This window comes from Homarus americanus, unplaced genomic scaffold (assembly GCF_018991925.1).
Source record: "Homarus americanus isolate GMGI-L3 unplaced genomic scaffold, GMGI_Hamer_2.0 scaffold2539, whole genome shotgun sequence".
In the NCBI taxonomy this organism is placed as follows: Eukaryota; Metazoa; Arthropoda; class Malacostraca; order Decapoda; family Nephropidae; genus Homarus; species Homarus americanus.
In genome coordinates, this window is record NW_024725489.1 from 5,032,979 (window position 1) to 5,045,820 (window position 12,842).

The 12,842-nt window shown below is 41.1% G+C and overlaps 1 protein-coding gene across 4 annotated transcripts in view; it reads left to right on the plus strand.

Annotated features, from left to right (window-relative positions):
* The first annotated feature begins 331 nt into the window (after positions 1 to 331).
* LOC121865035 overlaps positions 332 to 12,842 on the plus strand; it is a 50,840-nt gene continuing 38,329 nt past the window's right edge. For 2 of the 4 annotated variants that reach the window (XM_042364350.1, XM_042364351.1), the window contains exons 1-9: positions 332 to 494; positions 1,460 to 1,585; positions 3,232 to 3,404; positions 4,255 to 4,455; positions 5,064 to 5,217; positions 5,766 to 5,881; positions 7,835 to 8,011; positions 8,579 to 8,848; positions 9,038 to 9,179. In XM_042364350.1, the coding sequence (XP_042220284.1) occupies positions 482 to 494; positions 1,460 to 1,585; positions 3,232 to 3,404; positions 4,255 to 4,455; positions 5,064 to 5,217; positions 5,766 to 5,881; positions 7,835 to 8,011; positions 8,579 to 8,848; positions 9,038 to 9,179 (1,372 nt within the window). In that variant the 5' untranslated portion in view covers positions 332 to 481. Of the gene's footprint in view, positions 495 to 1,459; positions 1,586 to 1,725; positions 1,821 to 3,231; positions 3,405 to 4,254; positions 4,456 to 5,063; positions 5,218 to 5,765; positions 5,882 to 7,834; positions 8,012 to 8,578; positions 8,849 to 9,037; positions 9,180 to 12,842 lie in introns of those variants that run through there. The other 2 variants (XM_042364353.1, XM_042364352.1) reach the window with 2 other exon arrangements.

A 12,842-nucleotide genomic window follows, 5' to 3' on the forward strand; every position in this document is an offset into this window, starting at 1 on the left:
AAGCCGGGGAAAAAATCCCTCATCCCCGGAATTTTCGGGCCAATGGAAAAATGCTCTCAGAAGTTCCAGAAATTGCCCATAACATCATCTATCGAACCTGGAAAAAACTCCATCGCCGGAATTTTCCGGTTATTGGGATTTTCTCAAAAATTTCCGGAAAATGTGCCCCTCGGAAAATCGTTCCCTTAGCCAGAATTTTCCGGAAAATGCTGCTTGGGGAAAAAATTTCCGATAAAATTTCAATTCCGGCTATCGGAGAGTTCCGGGTTTGAGGGATTCCGGCTAAAGGAGATATTTCTGTACCTGTGATCAATATCAGCTGTGTAATTAAAATCTCTTCTTGTTTCAGCGAGAGCGAAAGGAGCGTAAATTGTACAGTGATGACTGGGCTCTGGGCGACGAGGAGATCGAGGGTCACCACACGTTTGACCTCGACCAAAAGATAAAATCGGACGACTTTAACTCCTGTTTTGTAAAAGACATGACCGATTTAGGTAAGTTACAGCAACGGCAAAGCTAAACTGTTTAGTACCTGTAACTTTCAAGAAAAGTAATACTGTACTGGATGGTGGGTATTGTGTAGGCTCTTTCCAAAGGGTCCCTGCTGCAGGATATATCTGTACGGAGGAGTTTGGTGAATTTAAAAAAGAACACTGCGACTCTTTGTCTCGGCGAGGATGTCAAAATCCTCCGTCTAATTGTGTTGTATATATTCTCACAAAATCGTAGATATATTTTTTGAGTGAATGTTTGTGTGTGCGTGCGAGCGTGTGTGCGAGGGGGAGAGAGAGAGAGTCTCTCATTCATGGTTGATGTTTTCCTGAATGTTATGTAAAATTTTCATCAGAACTACGGTACATTTGATGATTTATGTAAAGAATTAGATTTGATTTATGTGAAAACAAAAAGTAATCAGTAACTCCTTTAAGAAGACTGTAAAGCACTGTATAGCAATGGTTATATTTTCATCCTCAAGTCTTGGAGTTTACTTAACTCTTGTCTGTAACCCATGTTGCTGTGGAGGACTCTAACAGTTATGGACAGTTTTGGGTATGCTGTATAGTACAATACTGTATTTTTATGTAGTACATTACAGCTCCTCCCCGACTTACGACCTACTCGATTTACGACCACCCGCACTTACGACCTGCCTCAGTCATACCAAAATTTTGTCAAATTGCGTATTTTTGAGTCCCAACGTCAGTACACAGACAAAATTTTCGTTTGTAATTCACTTTAAAATGGCTGGCAAGCGTAAAAGTGAGAGTTTTGTGGTGCTTAGAAGAAAAAGAGACACCCATCTTATATTTTCTATGTATTATTTAAGCATTTTCGACTTAGGACCATTTCGACTTGCAACCTGGATTTGGGTCCCTCACCCTGTTGTAAGTTGGGGAGGAGCTGTATAGTATAGTACAGTCATTTTTACCTGTATTGTATGGCAATTTCTTTCTTTCAGATTATAATCTTGCGCACGTACAGGAGAATGGATTTAATTGGCCGTTGCTCTTCAGAGAGAAGTCAAAACTCGGCATCGTAATACCAAATACAGATTTCACCATCAATGATGTTCGTCTGTGTGTCGGTGAGCTCAAACGGGATTGTTTAAGATTGTGAAAATATATACTATATAAATTTTTCTTTTTATACCAATCCATGAATATTTGTAATGATCAGTAAGATTGTGGTGAAGAATAGAAGGTTATTACCGTACTCTTATCACAGAAGTGCAGCGGTCGAGTGGATACAGCGCTCGTCTCCTATTCTATTGGTCGGTGGTTCGATGCCCGGGCACTCCCAGTTCACCTAGCTGTAAATGGGTACTTAAGTTTACAACTTGGGGAAGTGAAGGCGGTCGAGTGCAGTACCGGCCATGCTGTCTCCTTGTGTACCGAAGGCCTAGTATACAGTGTGTTGTATCAACGCTGTCGCTAACGGGCAGTCATGCCTATGGGACCCACTTTCACTTTTTCACGCTTGCCACCGCTGCCTGTACATTACATTATTCTGGTGTTGGTTTAGCAGCGTTGTATGGAATGTTCCGTGAAAAACAAAATACTGTATATCCTGTTTCTGTACTATGACAGGTAAAAGTTAATGCTTACACTTCACTTCAGTAATAGATGTTAAGCTATTAAAATGAAGAAGGTTAATTATGGCTGCTCCTCCTCCAGTGCAATCAAGTAAAGTTAAGGAGATGAAGAAGTGTTTGTGAAGTGTTCCTACTTGAGATCTTTGCTGTACTTAATACTCTTCTCTTACAACTCTCCCCCCTGCCATTACTTTCCGTTTCCGGTTTTTGGGTTGTTGTATTTCATGATTCACCCTCACACAATACCCCCCCTGTATGTGTGTACTGTATAGGAGAGACACCAGGTAGATAGTTAATAGTACATGTCTTTATAGTTCAGTTGGCAGTGTTTGCCTCCCAGGTGAATGGTTCCTTCCCATGAACCAGTTTGTGTAACTCTCAGCAGTCTATGGGAACACTGGTGTGAGGTTAATCGAGGGGTGTGGGACAAGAACCTCGGAGAAGAGGGGAAATACTGGAGGGATTAAGTTTGAAACTGAACGTGGGATTCATAGACCTGATGGCTGTTTGGAATAGTGTGGACACAGCACACTAAACTAAGCTTTCTGTACACAAGGAGGCACTTGACTGTCTTTGTCTCCCTGACCGTAATGTTAGGTGCCCATATTTGGTCGAGTGGACTGGGAGTGCCAAGGTATTAAACCGGTGACCCTTACAACAAGAGACAAGTGCTGTATCCACTCAGCTGCTGGACCAGGGGAAGAACCTTCCAAAACAAGAATAGAGAACAACAGGAAAGGGTCAAGATAACAAGTGGAGTTAACTAGACACACTTAACATTTAGCTTCAAGCTTACACAGTAAAGCAAATGGATCCTTGAATGTATTATATACAGTATGTCAATAGTGGTTAACAGGAGATTAATTATCTGGTTCTTAATTGATCAAACTGTTTACAAAATCTATATCATTTGAATACAGTACTTGTTTTATTTTTGTATGGCACTTGATGTCAAATTAATCTTTGTTTTATAAGTACGTACACTATTCTTTATAGAACAATGTGCTTACATTCAGATTAAAGTATGCAGATTTATACATAATTATACCTGTACTGTATTTTAGGATAGTCACCTGGAAATAAAGGAAGTCATTAATTAGTGTGTGTCACCTTGGTACTAAAGCAACTCTTTGTCTCAGGGTCACGTAGAATGCTGGATGTGATGGACGTGAACACACAGAAGAACGTAGAAATGACCATGAAAGACTGGCAGCGGTATTTTGAGAGCCAGGACAAGGACAAGTTGCTCAACGTCATATCCTTAGAGTTTTCTCACACAAAATTGGAGTCCTTGATCCAGGCTCCAACTGTAGTAAGTATCCACCTAAATAGTGTTCCTTCCACTTGGGGATCTTTATTTACTGTTAACATGGTTTACTATCCACGATCAGGCACTTCCATGAGTCTTACATTCCACTAAAGCATACAGTGATCCCCTCCCCCCTTTTCACCCAGGTCATTATAACTCATCACATGGTAAGGGGTGTTGGACATTGCTTTATTTTTCTCTTACCTCCCAAAATGGATGCAAATTAATATGTTCTGTCGGTCAAAGGAGGTTCTTAGTACTTCATGCCATCTGATCCATTTTTTATTTTTTAATGCCTTAGACATTTAGGGAGTTCAGGATACTTTGAAGTTGAGTTTTCCTGTTGCCTAGATCACACAAGGCATCAGTTGTTATTGGTAGTCTTAACCCTTGCTACTGTGCCCCTCCAGCCCTGAGATGTGTTCATGACAAGTACAGTAAGATGTGTTCATGACAGGTACAGTAAGATGTCTTCATGACAAGTACAGTAAGATGCGTTCATGACAGGTACAGTAGGATGCATTCATGACAGGTACAGTAGGATGCGTTCATGATAGGTACAGTACAGAAATTTTTTCACAACAGGTACTGAGATTCATTCTTGTGCTGGTGAGCCTTGGTAGTTTAGGGTAACATTTATTTATGCAGAGGAGAAGAGTCGCTGGTTCTTCAGAGGAATGTTAATTTAAAGAAAATCTAGTTTCAAAACTGCACATAATATAAAACTCACTCAAAGATCTATTCCCACTCCCTTCCATTAGTAAATTCTTTCCCTTTATTCAACCATTGTTCCAGGTACAGTATTTTGTCAGTGTGGTTTGAGTACAGTGAATGAACGTTTTCTCCTCAACAGGTACGTCAGATAGACTGGGTGGAGCGAGTGTGGCCACGACATTTAAAAGAAGCCCAGACTGAAGCCACCAATGTACTCGAAGATATGATGTATCCCAAAGTTCAAAAATACTGCCTCATGTCCGTCAGAGGCTGCTACACAGACTTCCACATTGATTTTGGTGGCACGTCAGTGTGGTATCACATTCTCCGGGGAAAGAAAGTGAGACAACTAGTTTATTGTTCTGACGTAGTTTTATGTGTTTTTAGATAGTATTTGAAGAATTCATACAAAACGGTTTACAAAATTGTTCCCATATTGCTGTTTGTTCTAATTTGTGGGAGGGGTTAGCTTAGCCCTGGTCAGAGCACACCACAGCTGAATAACCTGTCACCATCCCTGCTTTACCATGGGATTGAATTTGTGTCACATGTGTTGGCATCAGGAAATTTTTTTAGTTTGAGCACACTATTTTGTAACTGCCACAGTAGATACTTTCAAAGCATGTATGATAAGCAGTTGTGCTTCTAGTCTTTTGTTAATGCCAGTGACATCCATTCATTACCTTGGCAACAAATCATTCAGTTAACACGATGTTGGAACGGCTGTCCTATCTTCTTGTCCCTAAGACCTTAGACATATATATGAGATACTTTTTATTGTAAGGTTATTTGTCCTCATCCCTGATAGTAAGATGAGCAGCTCTTACAGACCCTGGTGGCCAGTGTATGAGAGGTGTGACTGTGCTATATTATATACTGCATTGTACTGTATATATATATTGATGTAATGATGATTTGAGTACAGTACTTCCTTTTTTCCTTCTTCAGATCTTCTGGTTAATACCTCCAACAGAACGTAATCTACAGCTTTATGAACAGTGGGTCCTCTCAGGCAAGCAGAGTGACATATTTTTCGGGGATACAGTGGACAAGTGTGCCCGTATAGAACTGTTTCAAGGAAACACCTTCTTTATACCCACCGGTAGGTTGGCACTAGACCTAATGTATATATATCATAGTTTTGACATCCCTGAACAGTTGTTTAACCCTTGGAATGTGATGATCTGTTCCCTTGAGGAGGGTGGTATTGTTATTGTACTCTAGTGGGTAAGTCACCATTGTCAAAGGGTTAATGTATTGTACTCAAGTGTTGTGACCAGGATAGGTGATATATCTTGTGGGGGTTTTCATTTGTGGAGGGGAACACCACAGCTAAAAACATCTGTTACAGCAGTAAGAATGAATGAATGGCAGTGAATTATGGCATGAAGATTTTGCTTATAAAATGGAAGAAATGGCAAGGGAGAGGAGTGCAAAAAAGTGTCGGCAGTAACAGGAAAATGCCTAGACAACCGTGGCCATGTACGAGAATGTCAACACATGGATGATCTATCTATTGTTTTTTTATCCTGTATCTTTACTCCTTCCTCTATTTTATGAAGGTTGGATCAAGGGGCTCACAGCTCAACTAAGAGTAAAACACCAGTTAGAGTTGTACAAGAAGTGACCAATTTTTTTCTCTCTCTTCAGGATGGATTCATGCAGTATATACCCCAGAAGATTCCTTGGTGTTCGGCGGCAACTTCCTGCATAGTTTTGGAATTGAAAAGCAGCTGAGAGTCGCCCAGGTGGAAGACGCGACACATGTAAGTACTCCATGAGACTCTGCCCTGTGGTTTGTATCTGTAGACGTAATGTTTATTGCTCCACTGATCTGAAACATTAGCTTTGGCCTTTTGTAGGATTGTGTTTATTGTACTTTTGTTCTTATCCTCCTAACAACTTGTAGACCCTCTGTTGTTAGTGTACCTTCATGTTCTTATCCTCCTAACAACTTGTAGACCCTCTGTTGTTAGTGTACCTTCATGTTCTTATCCTCCTAACAACTTGTAGACCCTCTGTTGTTAGTGTACCTTCATGTTCTTATCCTCCTAACAACTTGTAGACCCTCTGTTGTTAGTGTACCTTCATGTTCTTATCCTCCTAACAACTTGTAGACCCTCTGTTGTTAGTGTACCTTCATGTTCTTATCCTCCTAACAACTTGTAGACCCTCTGTTGTTAGTGTACCTTCATGTTCTTATCCTCCTAACAACTTGTAGACCCTCTGTTGTTAGTGTACCTTCATGTTCTTATCCTCCTAACAACTTGTAGACCCTCTGTTGTTAGTGTACCTTCATGTTCTTATCCTCCTAACAACTTGTAGACCCTCTGTTGTTAGTGTACCTTCACTTAACCCACTAAGAGTTCAGCGCTTAAGACTGTAGTTGTTGAAGCGCAGTAATAACACTATACCGTCAACAACTCACTGACATTTACAAGTTAGATATAGTGATGATAATGGTAGTTTTATGTTTTACTTATTGTACATTGTGGCTTTTATAACTTCGGATTTTTAGATTGAAGACTTTGCTGTTGTTTCCCCCATACATACATACATACATACATACATACATACATAAATTTGCAGTTTTTCTTGTATGCAGTCAACTATACCACTTATTCTAATGCTGAATGTACCCTCAAGCATTTTCCTGTAATGATGATAATAATAATAATAATAATTAACGGTTTATTGAAAGAGCATAGCAGCCAGAAGGCTGAAAATATACAGTTACATAATTGGGGAATGGGTTTCGATTTACAAATAATATACAAGTAACATAAGTGATACAAATAAGATATATAATAGCTGGGTGGGGAAAAGCTCAAACTACAGGGCATATCAACATAGTGACAGTGCAAAAAGTAGTATTTACTAGGAGTGAATACACTGGTTTGTTACAAGTTATTGATGATTTTTACAATGGTTGGGACTGGGCTGTTCTTATAGTGATCAGTTTGTGCTTGTATGGGCTGTTGTTATATACTGGTAATTATAAATGATCTTGTTGTTGATTTTGAACTTTGGTTACAAAAAACTAAGAAAGCTACCTGTAAAACCCAGAAATATTAATAAAGAAGAAGTCGTAAAAGATTACTTGTCTAGACATGGAAGTTCAATACTGTGTGAGCTTTGTGGCTCCGCAGACACCATAACACACCATACTGAACTTTTCTAACAGCTTCACGTATCCTTTCCTTCAGTTTTCCAAAGTTGTCGGCATTGGTGTAAATAAAAGTAGTTTTTTAGCGCAGCCCAAGGAAAAACTCAAGGAGGCTTAGTTCAGCTCGGCCAAGGAACGAGTAGGCAGTTACCCATTCAGGAATTTAGTAGCTGCCAATATTAAAATAAACATTCCCCTTGAAGCGCTTTTATGTGTATCCTGCTTTTCACTGTTGTTTTGTTAGTTTTTATTATAACTGCTTAAGAATGGGAGGATATTTTGTAATCATTTAGTATATTACAGTATTTTAATCTGCTGTCGTTATCATCAACTTAAGGTGTTTTTCCATGCTTACGTGGGTTTGCCGCGATTACCTGCCAGTCTGTTGCAGTCTCCCTTGTCAGGGTTCCCACTCTTAATGTCACTCCTTACAACCTCTCTCCTTGTGTCTACCAAAAAAGTCTCTCTCATACCGTCTCAAGATGGATTACAAAGAAGTCAGAAGAAGACGACTGCTTTAACACGTCTTTATTTGTTTGTCTTCTCATTTCAGGTACCGTCAAAGTTCCGATACCCATTCTTCACGGAGATGCTGTGGTACGTGCTAGAACGGTATGTCCACGTCCTGCTTGGTCGCTTGCATCTCACGCTCCCTCCTGATGAACAAGAAAAGTACATTAAATATATGTCTACTAAAATGAAGGCCAATAATAATAATCAGCTGAATGAGGTGGGCACAACACTACTGTATGTTTGGTTAGGTTAGGTTTTAGTTAATGCATTACGATCCTTAACTGTTTCAACGATGTGCTATTTCATAACTTCAAGGTTGGGTTAGGTTAGGGCATAGTTAATGCTTTGTGTTATTTAACTGTGCACTTGTGTGTTATTTCATTACTTCAGGGTTAGGTTAGATTAGGTTATAGTTAATGTATTATGATCCTTAACTGTCCAACGATATGCTATTTCATTACTTAACACGAGCACTGGCGACATTAACTGTGCAAAGAGAATATATTGAGATGGATTTACATTTCATATCTAAAAGATTTGTATATCTGTTAAGTGAATGAATCAAGAAACAGAATAAAATTCAAGTGTAGTATGAGGAGGATGTACAGGGGAGACTTCTACATCAAGGAGATGACACAGACTGAATGTGTGAGGTGTAGACTGAGTGTGTGCGAGGCATTATCTTTTGAGAGACAAGCGCCAGGAGTAAAGATGTGTCTGACCCTGTGTTTCCTTTGCTACCATACAACTACTTGAAGGATATGTTCTCTTGTCTTATTTACAGGAAGTGAAGGCGGAAGGAGAACCCAAGGTCGATGTAAATATGACCATACCACCCGAAGAACACGTCCACCTGACCCAGTACGAACTCCACGGACTCAAGGCCATCGTCATGTACCTCCACGCACTGCCTACTAGTAAGAAGTGCGTGCCGGACCTCATCACAGACCCCATAGCGCTCATCAGAGACGTCCGCACGGTGGTAGAGAAACATAGATATGACAAGCCTGAGTTAGCCAGAACTTCTAAGCCAGTCCTAGAGTGGTGGCCGAGGGTCAGTTTTCTATGCCGTAAAATGTTCTCACTGCGATTAAAGTTTGTTTCAGTTGTATTTAGTTGAAATAATATTTTTCTTCACCCCACAATATGTAAAGTTAATATGAATCAGTACAGTATTAAGTATTTTGTGTTGAAGATGTTTCTGATTATTTCATGACAGTAAATGTTAATGTTTTGCCCACAGGAACCCACAAAATTTGGGATAAAGCGACCACTGGGAGAGCACACTGGAGGAGGGCTTAAGAGAAGACGCAGAAATTCTGACGAAAACAGAATCGTGGGATTACCTCCAAACGTTGCAAAGATAAGACACCGGAGAGTTAGATGTAAGGTCACAGCTTGGTCATATTTTTACTCTTGTGTGAGATTGTACCCTAATTGTTTTTTGGGGCTCTTGCATTCACTACTGCACTGCAATAAGGAATTTTCCCATTGGCATATATTGGCTGGAGTCAAGAGCAAGGAAAGTACCCCCCTCCCCCCCCCTGCTTGTCATTTATTTTTTCTGACGGTCTTTATCATGTGTGTTCTGCTATGGTGTTTATAATAGTTTGTCACTGTTAAAAATTGATCCCATCCATACTCTAAAAAAAAAAAATAGTGCAGTTGACAATAGTGGCGTATGTAATCATCTTATGGGTGATAAATGAGGTTTATGTGTACTGCCGTCCTCACTGAACATGGGGGTTGTGTTCCCAGAAAATGCCATGTAGAGTGAATCCATTATTACATGGGGAGATGGGGATGTGTCAGGTGGACCCCCCCCCACACACAGACACACACATACTCCGACAGATACACACATAGTCCGAAACCAAAGTTCAGACATCGTACATCTCTAAAGCAGTTCACTAATACAGGAATACCATGTTATCGTAAAGGATGCATGCCAATAAATGTGAGGAATAAATGAAAAACACTCCATTGTCAGTTGGGAATCGTTTCTACATGCGGTACACAGGAGACAGGAGCGTCCCATCCACCACCCCTTAGCGTGTATAATAAAATTATTTTTGCTGTGGTAAATATGGTCATACGTTTGCCTTGCCTCATGAATCTTGAGTGTTGAAGGAAGTTTATAAATGTGATGGATAATGAAGGATGAGTGCAGGGATGGGCACACTCACCTTGTTACTCTTAATACTGTACTTGAAAAAATAAGAGTTTGATGAACTGTAAGACCAGGATGGATAGTAAAGCACAGGGCGTCCTTTGCTTAACGTCGGGGTTACGTTCCTGAAAATGCAACATTATACGAAACAAAGTTAAGCTGATCAATTTTCCCCATAAGAAATAGTTAAAATACAGGAGTTACGTTCCCCATCCTCCCTTTGCCCCATGAAAAACATTGCATATACAGAAAATCATTGCCATTTCTATAGAAAATAGTATGTAGAACTACAGTACTAAGTTTGTATTGGTACTCACCGATGGGCGGAGGTGGTAGAGCGAGTGTGGTGGGTAGTGAAACGAAGGAGGAGGAGGGCGGGTGAGGAGGAGGGCGGGAGAGGAGGCGGGTTACTGAGACTGCGGCTGCCTTCTCCTCCTGCGCTGACTGGGGTTCCTCCGCCGCTACTTGCTCCTCCTCCATAGTTGTTTGCTCCTCCTCGGCTGCCGGCTGTTGCGAAGCTGCTGCTTCTGCCATCCCGCGACGAAAAAATGAATCCAGTGTTGACTACTTGGTGCTTCTCTTCTCCTTATAGATCTCAGTGTAACAACCAAGTCTGTCCTCAATGCTGCGTTGAACCTTTGAGCCATGTTCTCTTTTTGGGTCGTCATCTAGAATCATTTGCATTGCTTGCTAGAACATGTTCAACGATTCTGCCAACATCTTTGAAGTTAGCGTTTGTTGAGGTTCTTCGTCGTCGTCGTCTTCAACGGGACTGTGTTCTGTTAGTTGTTGCAGATCTTCGTTGGTGAGCTCTTCTGTGTGGGATGCCAGGACGTCCTCAATATCCTCTGATTCCAGCTCATCAAAGCCTGCCAGTCTAGCCAAGCTGAGGATATCCCTATTCACAGTTGGGACCAAGTCCGTGAATCCCGTAAAACTGTTGACACACTCAGGCCACAGTTTACCCCACACACCATTCAGGCAACTTTCTGAAACCTCTTCCCATGCCTTGCCAATGTTGTCAATTGCATGAAGAATGTTGAAGCCGCACCAATATTCTCGGATCATTGGTCTATTTTCTCCGTCTGTAGCCTTGAGCAGCTGGGCCATGGTACGGCGTAAATAATACGCCTTGAATTCGGCGATGATGCCTTGGTCCATAGGCTGCATCAGTGTTGTCGTGTTGGGAGGCAGGAATGCAACTTTTACACTGTCGTGCAAGTTGTCGAGATTGGGAGGATGAGCTGGAACATTGTCAAGAATCAGAAGAATTTTGAAGTTAAGGTTCTCCTTGGCACAGTATTCCTTCAGTGCAGGGACGGTGTACATGTTCAACCACTGGCTAAATATGACACTGGTTATCCATGCCTTCTTATTTTCCTTGTAGATGACAGGAAGGTGATCCTTAGAGTAACCTTTCGAGACTTGTGGGTTGACAGCACGAGAAATCAGCATAGGCTTCAGCTTGAAGTCACCTGCAGCGTTCGCGCCAAGCAGCAGCGTCAAGCGGTCTTTTGCCACTTTAAAACCTGGCGCTCTTTTCTCCTCCTTGGAGATATAGGTCCTCTCAGGCATCCTCTTCCAAAAGAGACCAGTTTCATCCACATTGAAGAATTGCTTCGATGAGTAACCTCCTTGCTGGATAATCCGTTTGAATTCTGGCGGGAATGTCTTGACAGCAACTGTATCTGAACTAGCAGCTTCACCAGTCATCTTTATGTTGTGGAAATTATACCGACGCTTAAATCATTGAAACCAGCCTTTGCTGGCCGTAAAGGTCTCCTCCTTCGATCTTTCACCGTCTGTTTCCTTAATGTCATCAAACAAAGATCTGGCCTTATGCTGGATAACCATAAGGCTCACAGGGGAATTGTCTTGATTCTGGTCCTCCATCCACATTGCCAGCATCTTTTCCACCTTCTCTATCACAGTGCTTCTAGTACGAGTTGTCTTAGTAGCACTCAGAGGAGAACCACTTCCAGCACTAACCTTAATCTTGTCAACGTTGGTTCAGATAGTACACACCGTTGTGGGGGCTAGACCAAGCACAGAGGCTATGTCCACAGCACGTTCCCCTTTTTTCAAATCGGGTTAATACATCCATTTTCGTAGCAAGGGTAATGGTCTTACATTGCCTCTTTCCTACACTATCATCAGTAGCACTTGATGGGCACTTGGAAGCTATCTCGAATAGTTATAGTACAGATTTAGAGCAAAAGCACTTAAGCACACACGAATGATGTGAAATCGTAACAGAGACTGGGCTTGGCGTCGCTTGGGGAAGCTGTGACATTCCACGAGTGAGGGCAGCGGGCCGAGCCGAGAGAGCGTAGAGCGACCAGACAAGAGCGGGTGATGCTCTGTAGAAAGTAGTCTGTGACAACGCAAAACGATAGTATCGGATCACCGGGACGTTAAACATATTTTTGGTCTCTAAAGTTTAGCGATGTAGTACCGACACAACGTTAAGTGAGGACTTACTGTACTGGAAGTGATTTTGGTCCCTTGTATCATTTAATAAGTGACAGTTATAATTTGTCTTCAAATTATTGATACATTGAGGCCTAATGGCACCTAACCTAGTAGGAAAGATTTACATTGGTCAGGGCATCTTCCTAACACCATTTCAGGTTTATCTCGAAAATTGTGAGACATAATAATTAATCTTCTCAATTCTCCAAGAACTAGTAGACCTGTCAGCACCAAGCTTCACAAGCTTGTGGGACTTTGCCTATTAGTAATACATTAAGTCTTAACAATCACAGAGGTGTAAATTGATGTAAAAATCACCAGTACAAATAATTTCTGCATTAGATTTTTATAATAATTTAAGAAAAGTACTGATAATGTGTTTGTTTTAAGTGTGGCAGTGATTGTG